We start from the raw sequence: 25,930 nt of genomic DNA, 5'->3' as shown, positions 1-25,930 counted from the left end.
TTCTCTCTGTTAGTTTTTAGGATATGGTGGATTTTCTTCCATGAAAACACACACCAATGATTACAATCTCTGTTTGGCTAATGTCTTACTGTCATCAGGTTAAAGGCCATTAGGGGATTAGCTCCACACACACACACAAATGTGAGTTAAAGTACATAGTTGAGTCTTGCAGGGGGGATTCAGTCGCAAACAAGAATTTGTTCGGCCCAAACTCTATAAAACTGGTCCAGATAGCAGTCAGAAGCACAAGAATCGTTCACCTTTCTATTATTCTAGCCCTGAAGAACCGTCTGTGCCTGTACAATGTCCTAATGTTTGCAAGAGTAGAGATTGTCACTCTAAAATAAATTATTTTCACGGAAACACTCACCTACTCTCTGGAAATTAGTCCTTCCTCTGATATGGATGCATCTTGACGATTGACACACTGTAGGCTCATATCCTAGCAGCCACTAGAGAGCACTAGTGTATAATGTCTCAGAACAACATGGCTGGTATGCAGAGGTTAGAACAGGTTCATGTGAGTCCACTTGATAATATTAATATATACTGAGTGACACACCAGGGGGCTGTATTTTAATGCTATTATGCCCTTTGTAGCGGAAGATATATTATATATAACAAAACAATCAAGTATGGGAAATTAGACGGTACATGACCTCCAGTCGCAGTTGAGTTTGACCTGCTAATCAGGAACACTCCACAGAGATTAATGTCATTTCACTTGCTGAAAATCCAGAGCAAGTAAGAGATGATTTAAGACATCACCCCCTTTCAAATGCAGGAGGACAGTCATCTGTCTCGCATTTGTTCTGTGGGATTTCCAAAACCTTTCCCTCACGGGAGTGCGGTATCAGTTTAGTTCAGACAGAAGACTGTCATTCAGTCATTCAGTCATTTTTTAAATAGAAGAAAAATCAAACACCTCCCTTTTTCACTAAGGACTCATGGGGCCCGCTGAAGACTTATATCCACGATCACTTTGATGTAGCCAATCCAGATGTTAAGACAATTACTCAACCTGAAGCCAAGAACTTGAACAAAAGCGAGGACAGAGCTCTGAATATTTTGTCAGACGTTCCCTGCATCTCGAGCCAAAACCCTCACTGTTAACAAAGGAAATAAAACACTGCACACTGGATCGGCTTGTGTGTTTGTTTTCTGTATACACTCAATGCGTCCAGTGTTTTAATCGTGACCCCATCTCTTAGCCGCTCATAGCTTTGGGGTAAAGCAAGATACAAGTCCATTGTGTATTTGAGGGGCCCACATGAATAAATCATAAAAGTATTCAATAAATTACTCAATATTCCTCCTGACCCTTTTTTGAACCTGAAGCAATCCTCATAAATAAACACAATGTGCATATTTTAAAGGTGTTTGTGATGTTATAACAGGTAGCTGTGATGCAACAACAGGTGATTGTGATGTTATAACAGGTCACTGTGGTGCAACAACAGGTGATTGTGATGTTATAACAGGTCACTGTGATGCAACAACAGGTGATTGTGATGTTATAACAGGTAACTGTGATGCAACAACAGGTGATTATGATGCAACAACAGGTGATTGTGATGTTATAACAGGTAACTGTGATGCAACAACAGGTGATTGTGATGCAATAACAGGTGATTGTGATGCAACAACAGGTGACTGTGATACAACAACAGGTAACTGTGATGCAACAACAGGTGATTGTGATGCAACAACAGGTGACTGTGATACAACAACAGGTAACTGTGATGCAACAACAGGTGATTGTGATGTTTTGCTGAAATAGTCAAGAAATCAATGAATCAATTAACAAATAATAATCTACAAATCCAATTATATTGATTGTTCAAGTTATTCACAAACACAAATGTCAGAAATTCACTCTTTTCACATCATTGTAACTTTAAAACTTTGGCCGTCAGCCGTCATCTTGGGCTTCCGTAATGTGTGGTGGCCATTTTCCACAATAATTTAACATGATACAAAACTCAAGCTTTTATCACTTCACTGATTAATTGATTGGTAGTTGAATCCATAGTGTGATGATGACACGATGATGGTAACGGTAAAAAATACCTGATTGTGATCAAACATAAAGGAACAGCGATCACACAGTCAGGGGCAAAGATCTTTACAATAAGAGGTCACGTTGCCAGGGGAACTGAGTGACGTCATGAGGAAAAATATGGACCGTCCACCTCACCAGAGGAATCAATACAGTTTTCAATACAGAGGAGAGAATCCACCTATGAATTACATCAAACTTGTATACATTTGTAGTTGTACAACTCAGATTTTTTGTTATTTGTGATCTAATTTTATTTTGTATCATCAAATCCTGGAGCTGTTCCGTGAAGACATGTGACTTCTAGAGGACACAGATTTTCAGAAAAAAGCAACACATCTTAAAAACTAACTTTGTTTTAATGAAGTCAGTGGATCGACTCCAGGAAAAGCATCTTGAAGAGACGCTTGTTTACGTTTGCAGATGATGACTGTCTGTACAAACTCATCCAGATATAACACCAAACCTTGTCTATGTCATTTTAAAAATAAACCAGCGGCATCAGTACGTGCAGGATGCAGAAGCTGTGATTTGTGTTTTGCATTTATCACATCAAACATTCTGCATAATTTGCACAAGAAGCTAAATATGCATGTCATACTATAATATGCTCACAGCGCTGGATAAAACACATTGTGACTGTTGCTTTGTCTGCCGTCGACAGATGGTTAAAGGGGGTGATTACATGTTTAAAATGTCAAAGACCTTTAACGTAGGTTACCACCTCTGTCAGATTTCCAAAGGAACAGAGTAATTGGAATATTATGTTTGGGAGACAATGTTTTTAATTGATACGCCCACTCTGTTCTGTGCGTTCACTCCGGTTTCTGAGGCAGCCGTCCACCAGATTGGTTCAGACACAGACAGGGCTCCATAATTACACTCCTCTATTCAGCAGCACTGCCTGTGCGTCAGCACAAACGTCATATTGGATCTGCACATGGGGACAGGACATCGGAGAGAGGGAGAAGGAGGAGAGAGGAGAGGACTCCTCACAGCTGTGCTGGGTTGTTGCTGCTCACAGGCAGATGTCCTGTCATGCTCTGTCTCTCACATACAAGGTGAAGGATTGAGGAGGAGTAGCTCTGCTCTTCAGTGGCTGGAAGAAGACAGTCACTCAACTGTTGTGTTAGAAATGCAGGAGATGTATAGCAGCGGAGTGACTGGCATGCAGCCGTGCAGCCTCCACTCTGAGATGACAGATTATTGATTCAGGTCGGGTTTGGCTGGGAGCCCCATATGATTATGAAATATGGCCTAATGATTTAATAAGGTGACGCTTCGTCTAGTACACGCCAGCTAAAGACTTGATGATTGGTGATTGATCCCTCTTTCTTTCTTGTTCCCTCGCTCTTTACAGTGGAGGCACCATTCAGCTCGCTCAGCATCAGAATAACTGTTGGATAGTTAAATATGCTACAACACGTTGTTTAAAGGGAAACACAGGGTTGTTTAGATGGTTCACTCCTTCCTATTCCAGAGCATAAGACTGGAAACGTGGCACTTCTTCACTACCTAAATTAAAGATGAGGGCTCCTTCAGACAGCTTTGTTTTTCATACAGGTCTACTGATGAAACACCCAGCATAACAACCAGACGATAATGATGATTATAATGACGGCGACGGTGATGATGATGAGAATGATCATGGCAATTAGAGCCTGTAAATTGATAGCCCCTTATATCTCATTTGCTCGCATAATCTGAATCCTGCTAGCGGATAAATTAGATAACCCTCCTCAGCACAGGAGCCTTCTCCACGCCTCCACCTTCCCCCCGGACAAGGACGTTCACAACTAGAGGCAAGGCCGGTAAAGAGGAACTTTAACACTTGGAATGCATAAAGGAGAGATGAGGTCACACACACACCACTCCTGTCAAAAGCCTTGCTCAGGTGCCCTTGAGCAAGACACACCTGTGCTCCAGCACCTGACCCTTCACCCAGACCTTCCTGGCAGCAGAGAAAAACGAGCATTTCCCTGAGGGGGGGATCAATGAGGCGTCACGTTATACATGATGTGCTCTGCTGCTGCTGCTGGTACCCTTCCTCTCTCCTCTCCCTCCTCATGGCTGCTGCCTCCATCCATGCGAGCTGCGCGCGCGGGACAGGGCGCACGGCACGGCACGGCACAGCACGGCGCAGCACGGCTCTCCCATCCTGGCTGTCATTCATCCTGTATCCACCCAAATAGGCTAACCACCACCTCCACCACCACCACCTCCACCCTCTCTCGTCCACACACAGGGAACATTGTGTCGAGGAGGCTCCGGTCAGCGCGCGCGTCAGCTGAGGGAGGGAGAGAGAGAGAGAGAGAGCGCGAGAGAGAGAGAGAGAGAGAGACTCCTTGGCACACACCCGTCAGTGTGGCAGTGTGATTTTGACTGACTGGCTGACTGACGGGGGATTTGGAGGAGGCGCACAGGGAGAGACAGGGACGACACACATTCTCCTGATTGTCTTTTTTCTTCCTCCTCGCTGTCTGTCATCGCTGTCACGGCCGATGGTTTTCTAGACCGCGCCGCCTGCATCCACCTTCAGCATCGGGATTTTACTTTATTTCTCCCCCTCCTCGATTGGCCGAACCGGGACTGATCCCAGCCAACCTGGGCCGGGCCGCGGGGCTGTTCAGCGAGCCTTATAGCTGAAGTTGGCACCCGAGATGAGCGCCTGGAGACCCGGGAGCGGGGCTCTCTCCTCGCCGGGGAGAGGGTCTGGGTCGTGGCGGTGCTGCTGGTGGTGGTGGGTTATGGTGGTCGGGGTGGCAGTGGGCTCGGGAGATCCGTGGCTGTCCGCGGAGGCATGCCCGTCCTCTTGCTCCTGCAGCAGCACCAGGATCTCCTGCGTGGATCCGGAGCGGGGTATCAACGCGTTCCCCGTCCTGCAGAGCGAGGCGGAGATGGAGAACATCACCGACATGTGAGTGCACCTTCAAATCTTCATATTTATCAGCGTGGTCGCATTTTTCCAACACTTTCCCAATAAAGGAATGCCATCCTCTACCCCTCAGTTGCGCCTGGAGCCCGAACCAGCCTTGATTTTCTCTAAAATTTCAATCTCACGCGTCTTTTTGAGGCGAATTCACATGTTTATGGGCTCAGATATAAATATAAGTGCTGCTCATCTATTCGGCATGGGTTCGGCTCAGACACGCAGCATGTGCAACCTACATTGCATAACAGACTTATTGCCATCATGGGGCACATCAGTCTTTTCAGCAGCACGTTTGTGAAATGAAAGCAGTCGAGGTTTGATGGAGTTTACCCCGACAATCAGACAAAGCCCAGTGTGTGTGCGGGCGTGTGCGTGTGCGCGTGTGTGGACGGAGACACGCACACCAGACACCACTGTCCAAATATTAGCACAGACACTTCCCAAGATGGCTCATATGAGTGTATTTAAATGAACCACAGACGCGCAGAAAAATCGATGATCAGGTGGGAAAAAAGCGACATTTTTCTAGTGAGAGTCAACATTTGGGTTGTGTTTGCACACATGACACAAAAAAAATATCTCAGTTTGCATTATAAATGTACTGTACCACCTCCTTTCCCCTCCCTCCCCACTGCCGTTTCACGAAACGTCATTTGGCCTCTATAATAAAAACGCAGACGCGTCTTTGCTCCCTGATAGAAAATGCTCTCAATCAAAAACTGGAGATTAAAAAAATATATATTTAATTGCTGCAATATCTCTCTTGGCAAAAGATGAACGGCCTTGTTGATAATGACTTGTCAGGGATGAACTTGGAGAAGCCTTGGACGCCGCTGAAATGAGCACACAGCAATCTGGTGAAAAGCATCCACAGAGTGCTGGGCTAATGTAAACAGACAAATTACTCCAGACGACCTTGCCAAAAAAATAAATAAATAAATAAATGGGAAAGATAGAGAGAGGTTATCGTGTCCCCTGTTAGTGTTAATTGGTTAAACGTCCTGATTTTTGCGACATCTGCTCTGAAAAACACACACAGACTGAGAGAGATTACACTGGGCTCTCAGTGTCAGTGTAAAAACCCAAACACGGTTCTGTGTGTTATATCATGGACGTGTTTGATATTAAAGTCCAACTAATCATATTTAGTTGAAGAGGTGGGTGTGCTGCCTCATGATGATACAGAGGATGTGTCTGACTGGGTGTTGGCTCTCTGAGAAAACACAGAAAGTTGCTCTTACAGGTAATTTAGCCTTTAATAATAATAATAATAATAATAATAATAATAATAATAAAATGGACTTCACAGTACTGATATATCTGCCAGAGGCGAGCTCAGGACATTTAGGCTAATGGTGGGTGTAGTAACTCCCAAGCTGAACTCCTCCCTGCAGTGAAAGGTTCATCCAGCCTGACCCCCAGAGCTGGAGCTGTTCATGCACCCGAAGGCGTCATTATTCATCTTGATCTTGAACGCTGTCCGCTTTGGACTTTATGGCTGATTTACACATAGTTATCCGCAGACAGTGAAGGAGTGAAGTGCAGGGATTTATGGTAGAATATGAGAGAGATTGTGTCAAAATGGATTTTTATTTATTTGTGTGTGTCATCTTTGTGAGACTGTGTTGATGATGCTGCTGTGAAAGAAGGGTTGAGCTTCAGATGAAAAATGCTGACATTCTGGGTCAGCTGCTTTAATTATTAAAGGCGCATTTTAAACTGGACTCCTGTTTTTTCTTGCTGGCGTTTTTTTGCTTTATTTGATGTTGACGGCAGAGCTGAGGGGAGGTGGTACGCAACAAAAGTCCCCCGCCCAGCTCCAGCCGGGGTCGTTGGTGTAGCACAGTGTGTGGTGTACGTGGTTCAGCTTCTAGACCAGGGCTGCCAAAACTTTTCTTTAAGGAGGGCCAAAAAGCACCTATTGTCTTAAGATGTATGGAAGCCCCGTGAGGCAAATGAGAAAAAAAAAATCTGGTTATCCATTTCCTAATTGTTTTCTCTCTTGTGTGTTTATGACTTAAGAAATGTATTAAACTAAAAACGTTTTGCCAGGATAATCTTTCGAAGTTCCTACATTTTTTTTTTTACATTTGTGCCTCAGGGCTTCTGTAGTACTCGGATTCCCTGATCTTCTACATCCTGTGATCAAACTATAAGACATATTTAATAATTAGGGATCCTGCATGTTTAAAGAGTGTTTTAACTCATTTTATCATTTCTTTTTTATTAACTTTTAGTCTTTTTTTCCCACTAGAAACGTGTAGTGGGCCAAATCAAAACTTTGTCCTGGTCTGGACCCAGAGGCCACCAGGACAAGCCTATAAAATATTTTAATTTTTCCAGATGGATGTTGTCTTTTCAATCCTCATTGGTTAACCTTTGTTGACTTACATTGACTAAAATTGTATTATTTTGGTGTAAATTCAGAGATGAGAGACAGCATACCATCTTGTATTTTATGTCATAATTAGCAAGAAAGAATAATCTCAGACTGAAGGCTGTTCACTACGAAGGTCATGTAATGAATCAATAAACCGTTTTTCCTCAGTTAAACTCAATGCGAGAACATCATTTAATGACCTTGTGAGCCGAACAGTGAGACCGAGGACACAGAGCTCTGCGGTGGCTCTCACAGTTCGTTCCCGCAGCTCAGACGTCTTCTATGATATTTGAATAGTACACATAAACATGTACTTTATTAGCCCGCAATCGTCTCCTGTTGACCCTGTGACGGATCAAATGCCTTGCTCAAGTGCAGCTGACGAAAAGAGGCGAGAGATACCGGCACCCGACCACCCTGTGTCCCATTTATCAGCTGTGGTTTTTCCATTTTGAACCCTAATTATAAGGGCTTATTGTGTTCCTTTGTCTTGCCCAAATGCCTCTTGTTTGTGCTCCCCTCTGTTTACAAATGAGCCTTCTGACAGACGCTTGTATCTCCCGACAGTTACATCGCCAACCAGAGCAGCTTCTCCTCCATCAATGACAAAGACCTGCACTACTACAAGAATCTCAGGAACCTGTAAGTCTTTCACGGCTCGTAACACTGTGGACCAGGGTGCATGTTCAAAGCCTTTGTGTTATTCTGTTGAACTGAACATTGGAAGGAACAGACAGCAATGAACAATGTCATTACATTTTCATGTACCTTTTTGCCTTATTATAGTCCGCTTCATGAGGAATATTGAATGCCTTTATTGATAATTCTTTGCTCGAGGCAATGCATTGTCCACGTCTGCTGCCTTACCATCCTGCTGCGTTAATGGCACTGTCCCTGGGTGTGTTGTGCTATGCATCTGTGTCTCATTTTATCTGTTAATCTAAAACAGGATTGTCTACCAAGCAGCGCTCTCTTGCAGGGTAATAATGTGTTGGGTAGAGTCTACTTAATTTTCCAGCCAATATCCTGTTTGGTAGACAGATCAGGCACAAAGCAAGCTACGCACCACAAGTGTTTATGCTTTTAATTGTAGTCGGACCCCAGCGGGGACGAAACTGGGAAACGTAGGCAGGATGTTTGTTTGAACCCAAAACGACACCTGTCCCATGTGTCTGAGAGGCACTCTGCACACAGTCACACTCGGCGCAGTGTTAATTATTTGAAAGAAAGCTGGTTTTTTTTTCGATCGGTGAAAGGGAAATCTTTGCTCAGTCTCAGTTGTGTCGGATGAGATCAATCCGTCACAGAACATCTGTGAAAGCAAACTTTTCCTATCAGATGATGATGTCGTCTCACGGCCTCACGTCAGCTGACGAAGGCCACACGCTCTCTGCACCTGGTTCTCACAGTGCTGACTAATGCACAGTACGTAGGAATATTAAAAGCACCTGACTCTTTAAACTGTTTTTCTGCACGTGGCGAGCCTTTTTCTATTGAGACATCTGTTACATTTATATATAAAAAGATAAATGCGAAGGCGTCGCACTGTGGCAGAGTTGTGAATGTGGCTGAGCAGCAGACGGATTTTTAATTGGGTCATTTTGCATAAACTCCCCTGGATTACTGAGGGAAATCTTCATTTTTTTATGACTGATTTATTTTTCAGGAAGGATAAACCTAAATTTATCAGATTGTCTCATAAAAAACAACTATGGTTGAGAGCCTCATGTGCAGATTAGTAAACATTTAAAGACCCCTGCTCGCTGAATTATGTTCAGGTGCCATCAGCTGTAGAAAGGAGCAGGTTTACTGGTCTCACTGGAGAGAAAAGACTTCTGTTATCTGACTTATTTCCATGTCTCACCACTGCAAATGTATTAGTTTGTGTCTTATAAGTGCTGAACACTTGCATGACACAATATAGATAAATTCAAATAATAAAAACTTCATCTATACACAACGAGCACAACATGCAAAACAAAGTTGATATTAACATAATAATCATTTAAACAGTTAAAACAACACGCCCGAAGATAAAAATGAGTTTTATGAAAGGATTTAAAAGAGGAGGATGTATATTATCTTCAGATAGATGCAGTTTTTGTGGCTTCATTCATTTAAACACATTTAAAATTCACTTTAATGACAAACCAGATGAAGTAAACAACACATTTCTTATACAGTCATAACCAAACCGTACAGCAGCTGTTTGAACACAATGTGTTTGATGCATTACACCATTTACACTACATTTATGACAGAAGAAAACATTTTATTGATGTTAAACTCATCAAATTTTACAAACAGCAACCGATATATGCGACTTCTTTGTCACCCTTGGAGAAAGTCCCAGGCTCCCTTAAGAAATCCCTCTGTTTTGTGAGTTGTTGAGTTTGGAGAGACGTAGTAAACTTTGTGAAACACTGTTTATGACAAATTCTTCATTATTCGGGTCTTCTGGTGAATTCGGCAAATGTTATACGTTAAGTTCTGTCTTTATTTGTGTAGAAAACATCACATGCTCTTTACTCACTTATCATTGCTACTATGATATCTAAATTCTGGCTTGTGTAACTATGTGGTACCACTTTCTAAAAAGATGCTTTATACATAAATTATAAGTTAATGTTAAACAATTTATTAATGCGTTATAGATTAGCGATATGAATCTGGGTTGCCACATGATGAAAAAGTAATTTTACTCGTGTTCATCCATCATTTACTAGAAACTAAACCACATACTGTATGTTTTCTCAGACTTTGTGGAGAGATGATCAGGACCCTGAATTCATGTGTTTGCTGTTGTTGATGTGACAGTTGTTATTGATAATTGTGCTGTTCGTGATGAGCATGACAACGATGCTGCTGTGTCTGTCTTTGTGTCAGAACGGTGACCAACAGCAGGCTAACATACGTGTCGAAGCTCGCCTTTCAAAGCAACGTCAAACTACAGTACCTGTGAGTAAAAACACATCCTGTCTATTTGTTGTTTTTCCAGTGACAATGCAGCCACTGTACGAGTCATCTAGTGAAAAGTATAGCTTTGTTTTATTGTATTCTTTAATTGCATCGTTTTAGTGAAATCATAATGTAAAGAAGATGTGTTTGTCACATTATTAAGAGAAATGTAAACAAATGCTGTCATGGCTGAGAGATTGACGTAAATGTCCTCTAGCTCAGGTTCAGACTGAGCAGGGTTTATAGTTGATCTTGGGATCTTGTCAACATAATTAATATTTGATACTGATTATACTGATCGAATGTACCACTTAAGATTAATTATCACTATCTTTAGAGAAACGGAAACTGTTAATGAGAAATAATAACGCAGGCTTATTCGTGCCTTCGTCTGTTGTTTCTGCATCATCCGAGCATTTTTTCTTGTGGTATACATGTGTATGATAATCTCGTTCCCTGATGTTTGGTTTAATTTCCAGGAATCTGAAAGATAACAACCTGTCATCACTGTCCTGGAGGATATTCAGACACCTCAACATCTCTTATCTGTGAGTTCAGAGCAGCCTCCTCTATCAGTCTGTCCATCTCCATGTCTGTCTGTCTGTTCTCTCTCTGGTTTACCTCCTGGTTATCATCACAGTCTGTATAAACATATTCATATAGCGTCCTATAGATTTCTGATGTGAGGTTTGTAAGTTTGGAGTTGGGTTTACTGCAGCTGGCAGCTTATTTATTTATTTATTTATTATTTAGGCAAAAGGATGGAGACCACCAGGGCTCAGTGTGTTTGGCTTTGACACATGTCAATAATGGCAGACATGCCCCCCAAACATATCCTTTAAGTCTCTCAAAACTGGTAGAGCGATGAGTTTTGCTTTGCATTCAGAGATAATGATACACCGAAATTATGTGGAAAACTGTGGAAACTGTGGAAAACACTTGGATCATCTGGATTTATAAAGATCAACAGGTCATTGGTTTTATACACCAACAATTATTTACAGTTTCTCTTCTTTATAAAGTTAGTTACTCTTTGCACGTTAGCGTTACAAGTCGAACAATATCCACCAGAAATAAAGATTGCAGAGTTAAACAATTACATTCCACCCTGGAGGGATAATAAAACAACAAAATCAGTTTGTTGCAAAATTTAGTTTCTCAAATCTGTCCCAAGTAAACCCTCTCCCCAAACAAATCAATAAAGGATCCCTGATAAAGATCATCAGTTCTAGTGCAGCTGCAGGCTATGCGAGCTGAGTCTTGAGTTTTTTAAGTTTTTCTTTTTTCCTCTTGGACCGCTGGCCCGTGTTGAATGGGGCTATTGCGATGTTGCCTTTGAATTCAGTGATCGAAATCGAAAGCTAATTTCGGGAGAAAATTTTCATGTTTTTTAATGTGGTGATACCGTCAACTCCAAGTGGACTTTGGGTAAATTCACTTATTTACTTACAGAGGAGAAGATCGATACCACTTTCCAATCCGATTGTTAAATACAGAGCTGAAGACAGGAGATGGTTAGCTTAGTTTAGCATAAAGACTTTAAACGGGGAAACGGCTCGCCTCTTTCCAAAGCTGCCCACCAGCACCACATTGTTTAATCTGCACAAAAAAAACTCACGTGTAAAAAAATGTCACATTAATGTTTTATCAGGGATTATGTGCCAGACTATTTCTTGGCGGAGTGTAGTCACTTCCTGTAGTTACTCCTCCCAGCCGGTAAAAGTTGTAACAACTTGTTTTTTGGTTTTGAAAGTGAAAAATAACGTGTCAGTAAGCAAGCTTTTGAGTCGCTGGTGGGTCGATTTTGTTGCCTTTGGACAGAGCCGGCTAGCTGTTTCCCCCTTGTCTTCTGTCTTTATGCTAAGCTAGGCTAATTGGATGCTGGTGGAAGCTTTATTTTGAAAGAGACAGACATGAGACTGGTATTAATGTACATCCCATAACTCTCAGCAAGAAAACAAAGGAGAGTATTTCCAAAAAAGTTGCTCTCTCACACCTGCTACTCACTGTGCTTGACTGTGTGTGTGTGTGTGTGTGTGTGTGTGTGTGTGTGTGTGCAGGATCCTGTCAGGGAACCCTCTGCACTGCTCCTGTGAGAACATGTGGATCAAGCTGTGGTTAGGAGAGGAAGCAGACACTCAGGAGCTGCGCTGCATTGAGGATGGAGGTGTACGCAAGCTGCTGTCCAGACTGACACTGCCTAACTGTGGTGAGGACACACACACCCACACACACACACACACACACACACACACACGCACAGTAAGGAGCTGGAAAATACATTCACAAGCAGGGTAAAGTGTTAAGCACCTGGAGGGAAACGGTAATGGTTTCCAAATCTTTGTTTGGATTGGGCGCGTTCTCATGTGTTTCGCATGTTTTTCCGACACATATGTTTTTACGTAAATGCATGGCTGGCTGTGTGTGTGTGAGTGTTTGCATAGAGTATAACAAACGTGCTAAGTGTTTTGTCTCTTCTCGGGGGATGTGTGGGGGATGAACAGCTGGAGAAAGTGCAGTTTGTTGTTAAAACCTACGAGAATAACTGTACAAAGAACACCATTCATGCATTAACCACAGCCACTGCAGTAATCAGTAATATAGACCCGCCGGTACGTGAACTACAGCGAAAGATGCTGCACACACTGAATTTCACTTGCACTGGGCTCTGCTAACCTTGTATATTGTAATTGCCCTCGACACCGTGCACTGCAAGAGGCTACGACGTCTCACACATGAGCAGGCAAACAAACGACCAAATGAACGCATGCATGCACACTCAGAGTGCACAGAGGGGCTTAAAAAATGTAGTTTGTTTTCTGCTCGCTGCCGCGAAAACAGGCTGACGGCTATCTCTGTGCTGCCGGGATTTTTCCTCATATGATGGAGCGATTAGCTGACAGATGGAGGAGAGAGCGAAACGTGTGACATACAGAGTTGTGTGCCGTGTGAGGGCTTATGTCATCTCGTAGGCTGGTTACGGTCATCTGAGACGTTCGCCTGTAGGTCAGCGCACTGGACGTTATAGAAAGCAGGAGGATATGAGGGGGGATTCGACACATGGATGACATCAGCCTCAAAAGCTGCTGAGTGGAGAGAATTCACCGCATGCATCTCAGTAAAAATGAAGTGTTATGTTATGAAGACCATCTGCACTGTGTCCTGTAGCACCGGTGACCTGCTGTCACGCAGCAGACTTCTTCTCCTTTTTTCTCTGAATCATCATGTTTTGTCTTCAAGGAAATGAGTCTAGAAATACTCAGCTGAAACAACAATAATAAGACATTTCACGCATGTTTTATTTTGAAAATGTTGCATGGTAAATTTAGCAAAGAAACAATATTTTGTCTTCCCATAAGGAATAATGCGTCTACATTTGTAGACCTTTGTTTTATTCGCAGCTAAAGTGTAATGTCAAGCTAACCAGCGAGCTCTCCGTCACTCCTCAACAGACAGCCACAGACCACGAACCTTTTATGTACTGGCTTATGAGAGTGTTTATCAAGCTCGAATGTATAAATGTCAGCAGTTAATTGACGCGTTACCCTTCCCTTTTTCTATCAGTCTGTCTATTTTGGACTCTCATCTTTTCATAAACAAGTTCATATTACAGCTCGACCCGTCTGTGAAAGTCTGAGTCTGACCCGCTCTGATTCTCTGAGGAGAAATCGGTCGGAGCTCAGCCGGGGTAAACAAATGAAACGCAGATTTTTCCGGCCTTTGGGGCAATGAGTCCAGTCAGATCCAGTTTGTTACTGTAAAGTGAGAACATAAAGGAATCTGCATGTCTGATTCAAATCTATAAAACACACAATAACAACCATCAGAAAAAAGCTTTATGCGTCTCAATTGGGATGTAATCACATTTTTTTCCCGGGACTCCATTTCTGAAATAACTGAAAATTGGTTGTTGACAGAGCAAATGTCCTGGTCAAAAATAGCTCAGGGCAGTCGGGACGCGCGGGACACAAACAATAAGTTAGCTTGCAGGAAGCTAACAATGTCACTGATAACTCCTATTGATCCGTCCCCTCTGCCTCCCTTCCATTAGCAGAGGTTATTTTTGGCATTAGCACAGTTACAGCAGGGCCCCTGGAGATGTGGGCAGGGGACCCCCTGGCAGTGACACGCGAGGAGGAGAACATGGTGGAGCGGGGGTGCCAAATAATGCCCCAGGGCTAACAGCGATACACCAGAAGACCTCTCAGTCTGGCCGAACCGCCGGCCTTTCGCTCCCTCTGTCGTTCTCCCTCACTGTCTTTCACCTCTTCCTCTCTCTCTCTCTGTCTCTCCTCCTCTTTATTAGTTGTTTTCCATCTGTCTGTCTGCTCGCACGCGTGACTGTCTGCCCTTCTGTCTGTCCGAACAGTTTCTGAGTGACATATGAGGACGGCACAAAGCAGAGGAAGTGCCCAACGATGCCCTCGGGCTGACACTGATCTCACAGGCCACCCGCATATGTCTCTCGCTCTCTGTTCCTCTCTGTGGACTGTTTACTGCCTGATCTCCACTTGAGAGAAGGGCTGGCACACTGTTCCCACAGCTGACCTACTCAAAACTTTGCGAAAAACGAATGCAGTTTCATGCCCGTGCAAAATGAAAATAAGTCTGTGTCAGTCCCGGGGTTGAGCCAGCTGTGAAAACACTCCCATGTAGTTGATTAAAACACTATAAAACTCTCCACTCTTGTTTAATTCTCCTTTACAACTCTTCCTTAAGTTGTTTGATTACTTCAGGGCCATGCTTGTTAATGTGAAGATCAAGAAATGTAAGCTTTTCCTACAATTGCACTCATCACACTTTAAGTTTCTGTGGCTAAAATCGGCTAAACGTACAAGCTGATCCGAGGATAGGTTATTTTTTTCCATGTGGAAACGACAACAGATGGATAATCAGACCTCTGCTGGTCACATCACAGCGCTGGAGCACTCTGTCTTCATCTGCCTCCCTCTCCGTCTTCCTGTCTGGAATATCAGGTTTTATTTACCTTTGTCATCCCCTTTTCTGTCTTCCTGCTCCGATTCATCCCTCTTCTCTAACATCTGTCTCTAAATGCACATATCTGTCGGTGAGCTCCTTCCTTTCAGTCCGCTGTCCTCTTACAGTTGCGTATGTGAAACACAGATGCAGCACGTAGGCACAGACCCAAGCAATAAATGGCAGCACTGAACGACCAAAAAGGCCAGATGGCTCCTGTGTCTGTGGGCAGTAGATGCTATTTACATGTGTGAATATCTATAGTCGGAGGGGGAGACCACTCACTTGACTTGTTAGATAACAGAGAATCAAAACAAGAAAGACATAAAAGCTGTAATACTAAACTTTAAAGCGACACAGAAGTGAGAAAGCGCAAAAGGAAATCAGCACAGTGCAGATGCGCAGAAGCAGATTAGGATCGTGCCCCGCAGCCCGGATGTTTTACGAGGTTGTTAAGTCTTAAAAAGTAATGGATGTGACATTGCGTGGTTTTCTTTCAGCCCTTCTGGATCCCTTTCTTAGGCCATGCTGTTGTCATATTAACAGCAAGGATGCAACAGAGCATATATTTACATACTGTACAGTTCACCGAAACATCTGCAAAGGAAAGGTGGAAGAATTTAAAATGGGGAGGAAAGGTTAAACATAGTGTCGGTGTCGTTTTGACTTTTTGTGAATTTATCACAGGTCCTTCATGTGACAGGAATGATGCATAGCTGAGGCAGCTCAGCATCACTGGGAATTACGGCCATGTTAGACAATCCTGCAGCTCAGGATTTACGTTCAATGCAAATGCGGGAGGTAGTGAGTATTTTATGTAGAGAGGTGGAGGGCAAGAGTGTGGAGGAAGGGGTGATGGATGTGTGTGTCCTTCCTGCAGCGAACCTCTAACCCTGAACCCTAGTTTATGTAGTTGCCTTGTGCTGATATTGATAGTCAGGATTTTAAACATTGGACATAAGAAATGTTTACATACCTCTTGGTTTTTTCGGGAGTCTCCCTATGTTTACTTTTTTTTCCTCCAGATTTGTATTACTATAGATCAGGAGATTAACGGGAGAAATAATCAAAGTGTCTTTGTTTTTTGTGGGATGTGTGTCTTCGTACCTGGCAACCCGGCCCAACCCAGAGGCAGAGGTCACACTCAGTGACTATTTTGCAAAATTGTTCAATATCATTATTGTCTGGCCAGCTTATCAGACACAAAATAGCTGATTAAATACAGGAAATAAACTTAAAAGGAAATAAATGCAGATAAAATGAGCATGAAATCCGGTTCCACAATAGCTGAAATGAAGCACTCCTTAAAAGCTACGTAACATTTCAGCATTAAAATGTCTATAAATGACTAAACCTTCATTATATATCTTGTTGAGTTGTGTATTTTACATTTCAAATGTTCCCAGCAATGTTCAAACCCAGTGACCCCGAGTCTGTCGTTTTATTCAAGGTAATGGTGCCTTTCATTCGGTCGCCATGGAGTCACTATTAACTGAAACGGAAACATCAGAGGATGCGTCAGAGAGTGAGGGAGGAAGTCAGCAGTTATGACTTGAAGTAATGTGAATATAACTTTAATACATCCCCTCCTTCGTGAACATTTCTGCCATGGTGTTTTTTTTTTTTTAAATGACGACAACAACTCTGAGGATCCCACGCTGCTTATCAAACTACCTCTTTTGCTTTCATTTCAGGGAAACGCTGTTTCACGCGTAAGAAAAAACAAAAACAAAAACAGAGTGACAAATTCAGACAAAGCAGATATTGATGGACTCGAGGACAAATTATCTGGTGTTACAGTCTGTGCAGACAAGCTGACAACTTGACTGACAGTAATTTTAGGCAGAAAATCAATAATCTATAACTGATTCTGGTCTCAAAGCAGCTCATCCAGTCCTGCTTCCTCCCATTTGTCTGCATTCTTTGAGCAGAAATCACGTCTCGAATCCGTCTCATGATTCATTGACAGTCTTTACTGTGCTCGAACAACAAGAAAGTGAAAAAGCCAAACTCGGGGACATGTTTTGTGTGTTTGTGTCACTTTCCGGCACATTTCCCATCTTTCCCTGTCGTGTATTTTGTCAACGATTTCTTTTTCCGTCTTGCCTGCTTCTACCTCTCCTCTGAAATCACCACATCACTACAAGAAAAAGGCTGGGGCCTCACAAAAAAATGTGAACAGCTCTCTAAACACCGATGTGGACGTGCCTATTGTGGCCTATAACAAGAGCTGACAACAATGACACCTCCAACAATGACGCTTAAGTATGCTGTGGCGTATTGTGCAGAGGTTTCATCCGGAGAGCAGTGGATGTTTTTTTTTTTTTGTCACTTTTAAATATGAGCTGTGAGCAGCTATTCAGCTCCACATCACTGCGCCTGATGCTGTGCTCGCAAATCACAGCACATTGGCAACCTGGATTCGAGGAGTCAGAGTATGTCAAGGACTGCTACGATCTTTAAAGTTAGTTTTTCATAGTGAAAAATGTTCTTTTACCAAAAAAAATCAGATTTGTCAAATATTTGGAATGGCTGAATTTGTCCCATCACTTTTTAACAGCATAAGTTGTTAAAAACGGCAAAAAAATTAGCTTGCACCGGGTCATGTTATCAACAAATGAGATTAAATTCATTCAGATTTCTGCCATTATGCAACTGTAATTATCTACGCTGACCTCATACAACCGCCCCATTACATTGCCTAAAATCACATGTGCTGAAGACCATTTAAAAAGGTTTTTGTCCATCTGAGCCCTTATCACCCCACCACTTCGAGCACAAAGAGATGCCCTCGCTGGTAATACAAAGTAAGAGAAATAAATTATGCCTAAACTGTTACTCTGCACCAGAGCCTCACAACATAATGATAATAAAAAAAAAATAAACAACAAGAAAAACAAACAAAAAATCCCTTCTAATGTCATTTAAAAAAAAAAAGATATTCACATTTTTAAAATTCAAAATAAGCACCTATAAAGCACCTTTACATTTATGGATTTATTATTATTGTTGTTTAGAGGAAACTAAAAAAATAAGGGCTTATTACACCTGCAGTCAAGGGGCATGTCTAGACTTTTTTAACTGGGGTGGCCCTGCAGGGGTGGCATTAAGGGCGAGCATTAATTTACCATTACTCATACTTTAGTTACCAACATGTCAGAATCTATCTGTTACTATAATGGGTCGGCACTTTGAGTCATTTAAGAACGTGTCTTTCGACTTTACGTTTCCATTAAGCACAAAGTTTATTGTTTACTTCAGAATAAGTAGTCCGGCAACACATTTCTAACTCAAGATCCACTTTCTACAATTTTACTGTGATCTTTTAAGTGCTATAGATGAAAACAGCCTCAGTGACAGCTGAGCAAAGTCTTCTGTGAGGACTGCGTGATAACAGCTGAATGCTAAGTGGACCTTGAGTTGGGATTGTTATTTATTCTCCTCTCGCTACTTCATTTTTTTTTTTTTTTTTTACATTGTCTCGCTTCTTTTCTTTGGTCGTGGCTGTTGTACATAGGGTTGAGCGAGGATTCAACCAAAAGAGTATCATCCAAGTAAAATGGGTCAATATCAAGGTTATGTTTAAGATTATGAACAGCTTGTTCTGTGAACGTTTTTTTTAAATTTTTTTTAGGTTTGTTAAGGTTCAGTTCTCTATCTCCCTCTCGTTACAACACTGCTCTTATAGTCTGCTTAGGTTTAGGCACATAAACCACTCGGTTGGTTGTAGGAAAACATCATGATTTGGCTTTGTCGCCACAACAACAGCTGGGCGACTAGGCTGGTAACACAAATGGTGTACTTGCTCTTCCCTGGTTGTGTTTCCATATGTTTACAACTGGCTGCAGGCGGGCTACAGCATGGGCCAGAGAACATAATACTGAAATCTTTCCACATCGTCATGATTCATCTGTTGTCACAGACGCAGGCCGGTCTACCATGCTAATTACGGTAAATTCCTCCTCAATCCTACTTGTTGATTCTGAACACATCGGCGCAGCTGAAGGATTACAATCAAACAGAGTGTCATGGATGGTTTGACTACCTAAGCTGCGCTCGAACATAATTGAACATGGAAATAATTTCCAGTGTACTGATAGGTCATGACAACTGCACTCACAATCAAAACCACAGAGGTTTCCAGGAGTTTCATTCGCATCAGTAGGTTGTAGCTTCGAGTGTGTGTGTGTGTGTGTGATGTGACCTGCTGACTGCTGTAGTGGCAGTAGAAAGCTGATTTACCGAGAGCCTGTTAAGATATGTGGTTCTGATATGGCAGCTGGCCTGCCACCAGTGATATGACTGTTTTTTTGTGCGTCTCACGGTGATTGAGTGGGTTGCCGTGCTGATAAGTGGGTTGCCCTGGTGATAAGGATTCTGCCGATGGACAGGAGAGGACAGGAGAGGAAGAGGAGAGGAGAGGAGAGGAGAGGAGAGGAAGAGGAAGAGGAAGAGGAAGAGGAGAGGAGAGGACAGGAGAGGAGAGGAGAGGAGAGGGTTCGATAAGAAATCTGTCCACTTTTATCTGCAGTAGCTGTCGACACCCATTTCTTCTCCTCTCTTCTTTTGGTTCTCGTTTTCTCCCTTTTCATTTTATCCTCTTTTTGTTCTTGTCATCTCCTGTTGTGGTGTTGTCTCCTTGTTTCTTTTTCTTCTCTGCTCTTCTCCACTCTTCGTTCCCATCTTCTTCTCTTCATTGTTATTGTCTTCTCTTACTCGTCCTCTCTTTTTTTATTCTCTTCTCCCTGTTCTTGTTTTCTTCCCTCCTTTTTTTGTGTTTTCTGTTCTTCTGGCCTTGTTTTCATTTCTTTTTCTTCTCTGCTCTTCACCCCTCTTTGTTCTCATCATCATCTCTTATTTTGTTCTTTGTGATCTCATCTAATTTCTCTTTGCTCGAATCTCTTCTCTTGTCGTCTCTGTGTCTTATTGTTATTGTCTTCTTCTCTTATTTGTCCTCTCTTCTTGTTTTCTTCTCTTGTTTCTTCTTCTTCTCCTCGTCCATTTGTTCTCCTCTTCTTCTCTTCTTCGTCTCTTATTTATCTTTCTTCGCCGTGGATGCTATTGGACGGGGGACAAGGGTGGCAAGACTTTGATTGAGTCTGATTGGTCATACTCAGGTCACCTCCTGGTCAGCACTGTACACACATACACACACACAAACAGACACACGCGCAAACACACACATGCACACGCACACACACACACACACACACACACAGAGTCACCAGTGTCTTTGCTTTGACAGAGGCTTCAGACTGTGTCCAATCAATTTAGTACTTGGGCTGCTGAAGACATGCACTAGTAATCAGTGTAACCATCACTGTGTTTGAACTCTGTCTCTTTGTCTGACTGTTTGATTGGGGTGAGTGTGCTTAAATGAAAGAGAGAGAGAGAGAGCGAGAGAGAGAGAGGGAGAGAGAGAGAGAGAGAGAGAGAGAGATTGAATTCGAGGTCTTTCTTTGTGTGTCTGTCTTTTCACTCGGTGGTAGTGGGTGTGTGTTTGCCTGCTCTTCCACTCTTATTGTCGAGCCTGTTACGTGCCTTGTGTTTCAACTGAAAAGAGTTGGCCATGAAGTTTGCTTCCTTCCCTTTTCTCTCCCCTCCTCCCCCTCTCTTTCTCTCTCTCTCTCTCTCTCTCTCTCTACACCCTCCTCCTTTTTCTCCACTCCCTGGTTGTATGTAGAGGTTCCCATGGCAACGTTGAGCCCATCCAGAGTGACATTAATGGAGGGGGAGAAAGTGGACTTGTCTTGTACGACCTCTGGGGTGCCGTCACCTGAGCTGATATGGAACATGGCGTTGGTGTCCAACTACGAGGTTAGGTTACACCGCGCACACACACACACACACACACACACACACACACACACACACACACACACACACACACACGTTTGGATTAGTAATACTGAATAGTTGCATCATTTTTAACCTTGACACCGTTTAACTAGAATGCAACATTTGAATGCTGAGCAGCGTTTTTTTGTGTGTTTTTCATGTTAATTCATTGTTTAAACCTGGTATTTCCACACAGTTGTAGATAAAGATTAGCCTTCACTAATATTATTACTATTATACTATCTGTAGAATTAGATTTGAGTGATTTTTAGAAAATTCACAGATGTTTTTATTCTAAGTGCTGTATCGTTGGCAATCTTGAAGACTTTTCACCTCTCATCCAAGAGGCGTCTTCAGTTCTGGAGTGAAGTTCATAACTGAAGAAGCCTCTTTGATTAGGGGGTGAAAGGTCTTCAAGAAACTGAAACAAGTCCAGTTGCCTACGATACAGCACTTCATGACCTGGATGACTCTGAACCTTCATCAACAAGATATTATGTTTCAATCAATATCTGTCTGCAATACAACTTTCAAAAACAAGATTTTCACTACAGTCAGAAAACTGCTTCAAGTCCCGACTTGTCAATTACAGCAGTAGCACGGTCAGTGGCCTCAGGCTTCAAACTATATTATCTACGTACACCTCTAGTGTCAGTCTTGCACGTGAAGGACTCCATGTTCAAGTTAGCAATAATACTTATTATACGTCATCCAGTTACATTTTCTAAATAAAGCTTGCTGACAGACATAATATGGCCTGTTATGACTTTTGGACTGTTATTAACGTTGTCAAACGGTCGCAGTTTGGTTGGTTTAGGCACAAAACTGCTTGGTTAGGTTTAGGAAAAGACCATAAAATAACTACGTTCAGTCTTACTTAACTTAAGTAACGTAAATGACACAACTCACATCGTGTAATGTAAGTGATGTGTACATACAGAGAACAGGCTGAATGAGCAGGGTTTTTTTTAATTGAAGAGGTTGCTTGTGTGATCCAAATTTTTCCATAGGCTAATTCTGGAGCCTTGTGTCCGAAAAAAGTAAGAAATATGGAGAAAAAAAATATAGAGAAGAATAGAAGAATCTTAATTTATGTGACTTATCATACAATGTACAAAATACGCGGCCCAGGACCAACTCCAGATCGAAAACGGGGTTAAGGGAACAAGCAAACTCAAGGCAAGGCAAGGCAAGTTTATTTGTATAGCACAATTCAGACACAGGGCAACTCAAAGTGCTTTACAGGCGCATACAATTACAGTAAAACATTTAAGATACATTAAAACAAAACATTAAAACTCACAGAAATGCCCCGACCCCAGCGGCATTTGAACCCTTCTTGCTGTGAGGCAACAGTGCTAACCACCTCACCACCACCACCACAAATAGATGCAATCATTTCCAAAAATTCTGAAGATGACTTTCTCTCACAAAATAGTATGTTTGGCTCAGTGTTTGTTAGTGTTTAAGCTTTCGAAAACATGATTGTAATTGCAGTCAAAATACTGTTTTCTCTCCTGCTCGGCACACAAAGGCAGGGTTGCACCTGTATTAAGGGGGCGGTCTAACAGAGAGGGTTTACATTTACATTTATATAACCACAGCAACAAAACGTCTAGTTAAGCTGAATGACTTTTATAGTAAATCGCTTTAGTTGTTACAAAAAAAAGAGATCCTATAATTCATCAAGCATCAAGGAGTCATCCCTTTCATGCAACAACTGTAGAAAGATGTCAAAGAGTCTGTTGATGAATCTCTTTATTCAAATTCACATTACTAAATTAATACTATTAATTGATTGAATTAAGTCTTGTAGAGCTGAACAATTAGTCAAATGATTGATCTGTTGGCAAAATTATGAAAAATAATTGTTAATTTTAGCATAAAATGTCAAATATTTGCTGATTCCAGTAAAGATTTAAGGTTTTTCTTCAACATCACCATTACAGACATGCAGTAGTGTTGTCTGATCGTGAGATAAGCAATCTGAATCTTCCAGCTGATATATGTGGATGTTTTTTTACTCGCTCAGATCGAGACATCGGGCCAGATTTCGGTGCTGCGGCTGTCCAACCTGTCCTCGCTGGACCACAACAGCAAGATCAGCTGCACAGCCGAGAACATCGTCGGAGAGAAAGAGTCCTCGCTGCTTTTGGACATACTTTGTACGTCTGACCTCTGGCAGGCCGCCCAAATTCAGTGTAGATTATTGTGTGAAAAGTGAGGTACAGAATTAAAAGACAGAATTACAGGCTGGAGTGCCTCATCTTTTAATCAGTGTTTTTGCACGCTTCACCACCTCTGAAACGCTCTTTGGTCTCATCTTGCTTTCTGTGTTCTCTCCTTGCGTCTCTCACTGTTAACTCTTAAACTCTGTTTTCTCTATGATACTCAGTTCCTCCCAAAATCACTAAACTGAGCGATGCAATCCCAGACCATCACTGGTGCATCCCCTTCAGCATGTCAGGTAAGACCGACCTCCACATGATGTCCTTCAGTGACACTTTGCTGTTAATTTTATGTGATTTGATGAAGTCACAGGATGAAATACCTTCCCTAAATCTTAAATAGCGTCACGTGTGTGTGTGTTTATTCCTGTCTTCCCAGGAAACCCAGAGCCAAAACTACAATGGTTTCTGGATGGTAAATCAGTGACAGAGGGGGAGTACATCATGACCATGATACATGACGTCACAGAGAGAGAGTACCACGGCTGCCTGCAGCTGGACATCCCGACACACCTCAACAACGGACGCTACACACTCGTGGCGACAAACACATTTGGGACGGACCAAAAGGAGGTTGAAGCTCACTTCATGCACAACCCTTCGGAAGGTGAGGAGAACAGACTTCCATAAAAATTGGATGTATAGTGGAGCCTGGCTCAGCATAGCACCATTAATCTGTGGTACAGATCCAGACAGAGTGTTGAAAAGTGTGAAGACAGTAAACAGTCTTCAAAAACAATTTTAAGCAGTGTAATGAATGGGTTGTCTGAGGTCAGAATAGATAATTACAGCGGGGAAAAATTGCATGATGGCGCATCAAAAATGAATGTTGTCAGATTTGCTAAGTAACATTTTAGCACATTTATAAGTAATTATGTTCTTGCAAAGTGATGGGGAGAACATTGATCATTTCTAAAAAGGGGTAGTGATAATCCACAGTGTCCACAGTGCAAGTGACACCCACAGATCTGGATAAAGGGACGGATCCAGGGATATTTTCTCACTCTCTTTAACATTGTGAAATGTTTTTCAATATTCTCGTTAATCTCTCAGGGAGTTGACGAAACACTCATTTCGTTTTTAGGTGACTGGTATCTATGAGTGAAACAGGGCTATGGAGTTTGATATTGGATTAGGTTTGATTGAATTGAAGGTGTCTGTTGGGCCTTTGGTGGAGGTATGCACAGTTGCCGTCACACATTTCAGTGAGTGCTTTAGACCATTTCCTGAAGAAGACAGTGGATAATGTCTATGAAATATTTGATCAAAGAGAACTTTTAATCCAATTAATTTTGTTGTTGTTGTCCTGGTGTGCAGGAAATGAGAAGGAGCCTTACTATTATGGTGAGTGAAATGGATTTTAACATCTTTATCATTTGTACAAATCTATCACATCTCGTTTAGATTCATAGTGTATCTGTGTTTAGATATCAGTGTTTTTTCTGTTTAACATTTCATCATTTTCATCCTTGTCAATCGACACAAATTACATTTTAGAAATCTTTGTCTTTCTCTTTTTTCTCTCAAGTTGCTGAGGGTGCGTTACATACCTACACATCCCTAGCTAGGGATTAGGGCTGTTGTTATGTCTGATGTTATTTTTTCTTTCTGATGTTGTGCATGTCAAATATATGTTTTGTTTGTTGGTTTGTGTATCGTGTTTGTGTAGTAGTTATGGTTTTGAAACAAGCTCAGAGAGCAGGCATGACTGACAACATTTTTGTGATATGCATGTCGAATAATACACAACTTAATTATGTTGATGTGTTCTGAACCTAATTTGTCTTTATCGTCTCTTTCTCCAACACCTCCTCCCTCCCTCCTGCAGACAACACAGGTACTGCCCACGCTCTTATTTCATTCGCAGTTAAATTAATTAACCAATCACTATGCCCCACCCACTTTAGTTAACTGCTATGCCACTCAAGCTTTAGATGGGTTCTTGAGTTCAGGCAGAGGTACAAAAAATGAGTTCTGGTTTCTAGCTGATGACCATTCATTTTGCCAGCTTGACTTAAACCATTAACTACCGTGGTTCACGAGCTGTAGTTTCCCCTGTAAACACACCAACCTATTCGACCTCCCACCAGGTCTTGCTCCTCTTGTGGCAAGAAGAACACACTCAATCCATTAACACCAGACAACCTCTGAACATACAGTTAGTAAACATCGTGCTAGCTAGCTAATTCTTGTCTCATTTGTAGTGTGATCAAACAGTATCAGTATTGCGTTGAAATACTTTTGCACGGAGTACCAGCACCACACAGCTGTCGAGGCTTTTGTCATCTGAAAACAACAGACGCAAGCCAATCAGAGGCAGAGTAGGGCGGCTCTTGCAAAATACAGTGGGATTCATTATAATGCTCTACAGACAGTGGCTAAGCTAGAATAAAGCAGTCGTGTTTGGTAGTGGGGTTTTGTGAATGGTCAAAATGCATCACATTTACCACCTTGAACTAAATTCACCCACTGAACAAGCGAATGTTTGCAAGTATTTATGTATTTACTGTAAAGTGTATGTTATTAGATACTGTCCTTCATATGGCTGCAAAGCACAA

General features: G+C 42.1%; 1 protein-coding gene across 1 annotated transcript in view; it reads left to right on the top strand.

Annotated features, from left to right (window-relative positions):
- The first annotated feature begins 4,173 nt into the window (after positions 1 to 4,173).
- Positions 4,174 to 25,930, top strand: part of ntrk2a (neurotrophic tyrosine kinase, receptor, type 2a) — a 90,935-nt gene continuing 69,178 nt past the window's right edge. Inside the window, exons 1-9 of the mRNA XM_084360152.1 lie at positions 4,174 to 4,976; positions 7,939 to 8,013; positions 10,258 to 10,329; positions 10,809 to 10,877; positions 12,390 to 12,538; positions 20,990 to 21,123; positions 23,177 to 23,309; positions 23,540 to 23,611; positions 23,752 to 23,979. Of these exons, the coding sequence (XP_084216278.1) occupies positions 4,720 to 4,976; positions 7,939 to 8,013; positions 10,258 to 10,329; positions 10,809 to 10,877; positions 12,390 to 12,538; positions 20,990 to 21,123; positions 23,177 to 23,309; positions 23,540 to 23,611; positions 23,752 to 23,979 (1,189 nt within the window). The 5' untranslated portion in view covers positions 4,174 to 4,719. The remainder of the gene's footprint in view (positions 4,977 to 7,938; positions 8,014 to 10,257; positions 10,330 to 10,808; positions 10,878 to 12,389; positions 12,539 to 20,989; positions 21,124 to 23,176; positions 23,310 to 23,539; positions 23,612 to 23,751; positions 23,980 to 25,930) is intronic.

This window comes from Pagrus pagrus (genome assembly GCF_965226575.1).
Source record: "Pagrus pagrus genome assembly, chromosome: 8".
Taxonomy (NCBI): Eukaryota; Metazoa; Chordata; class Actinopteri; order Spariformes; family Sparidae; genus Pagrus; species Pagrus pagrus.
This window is presented reverse-complemented; position numbering and strand designations above follow the sequence as displayed.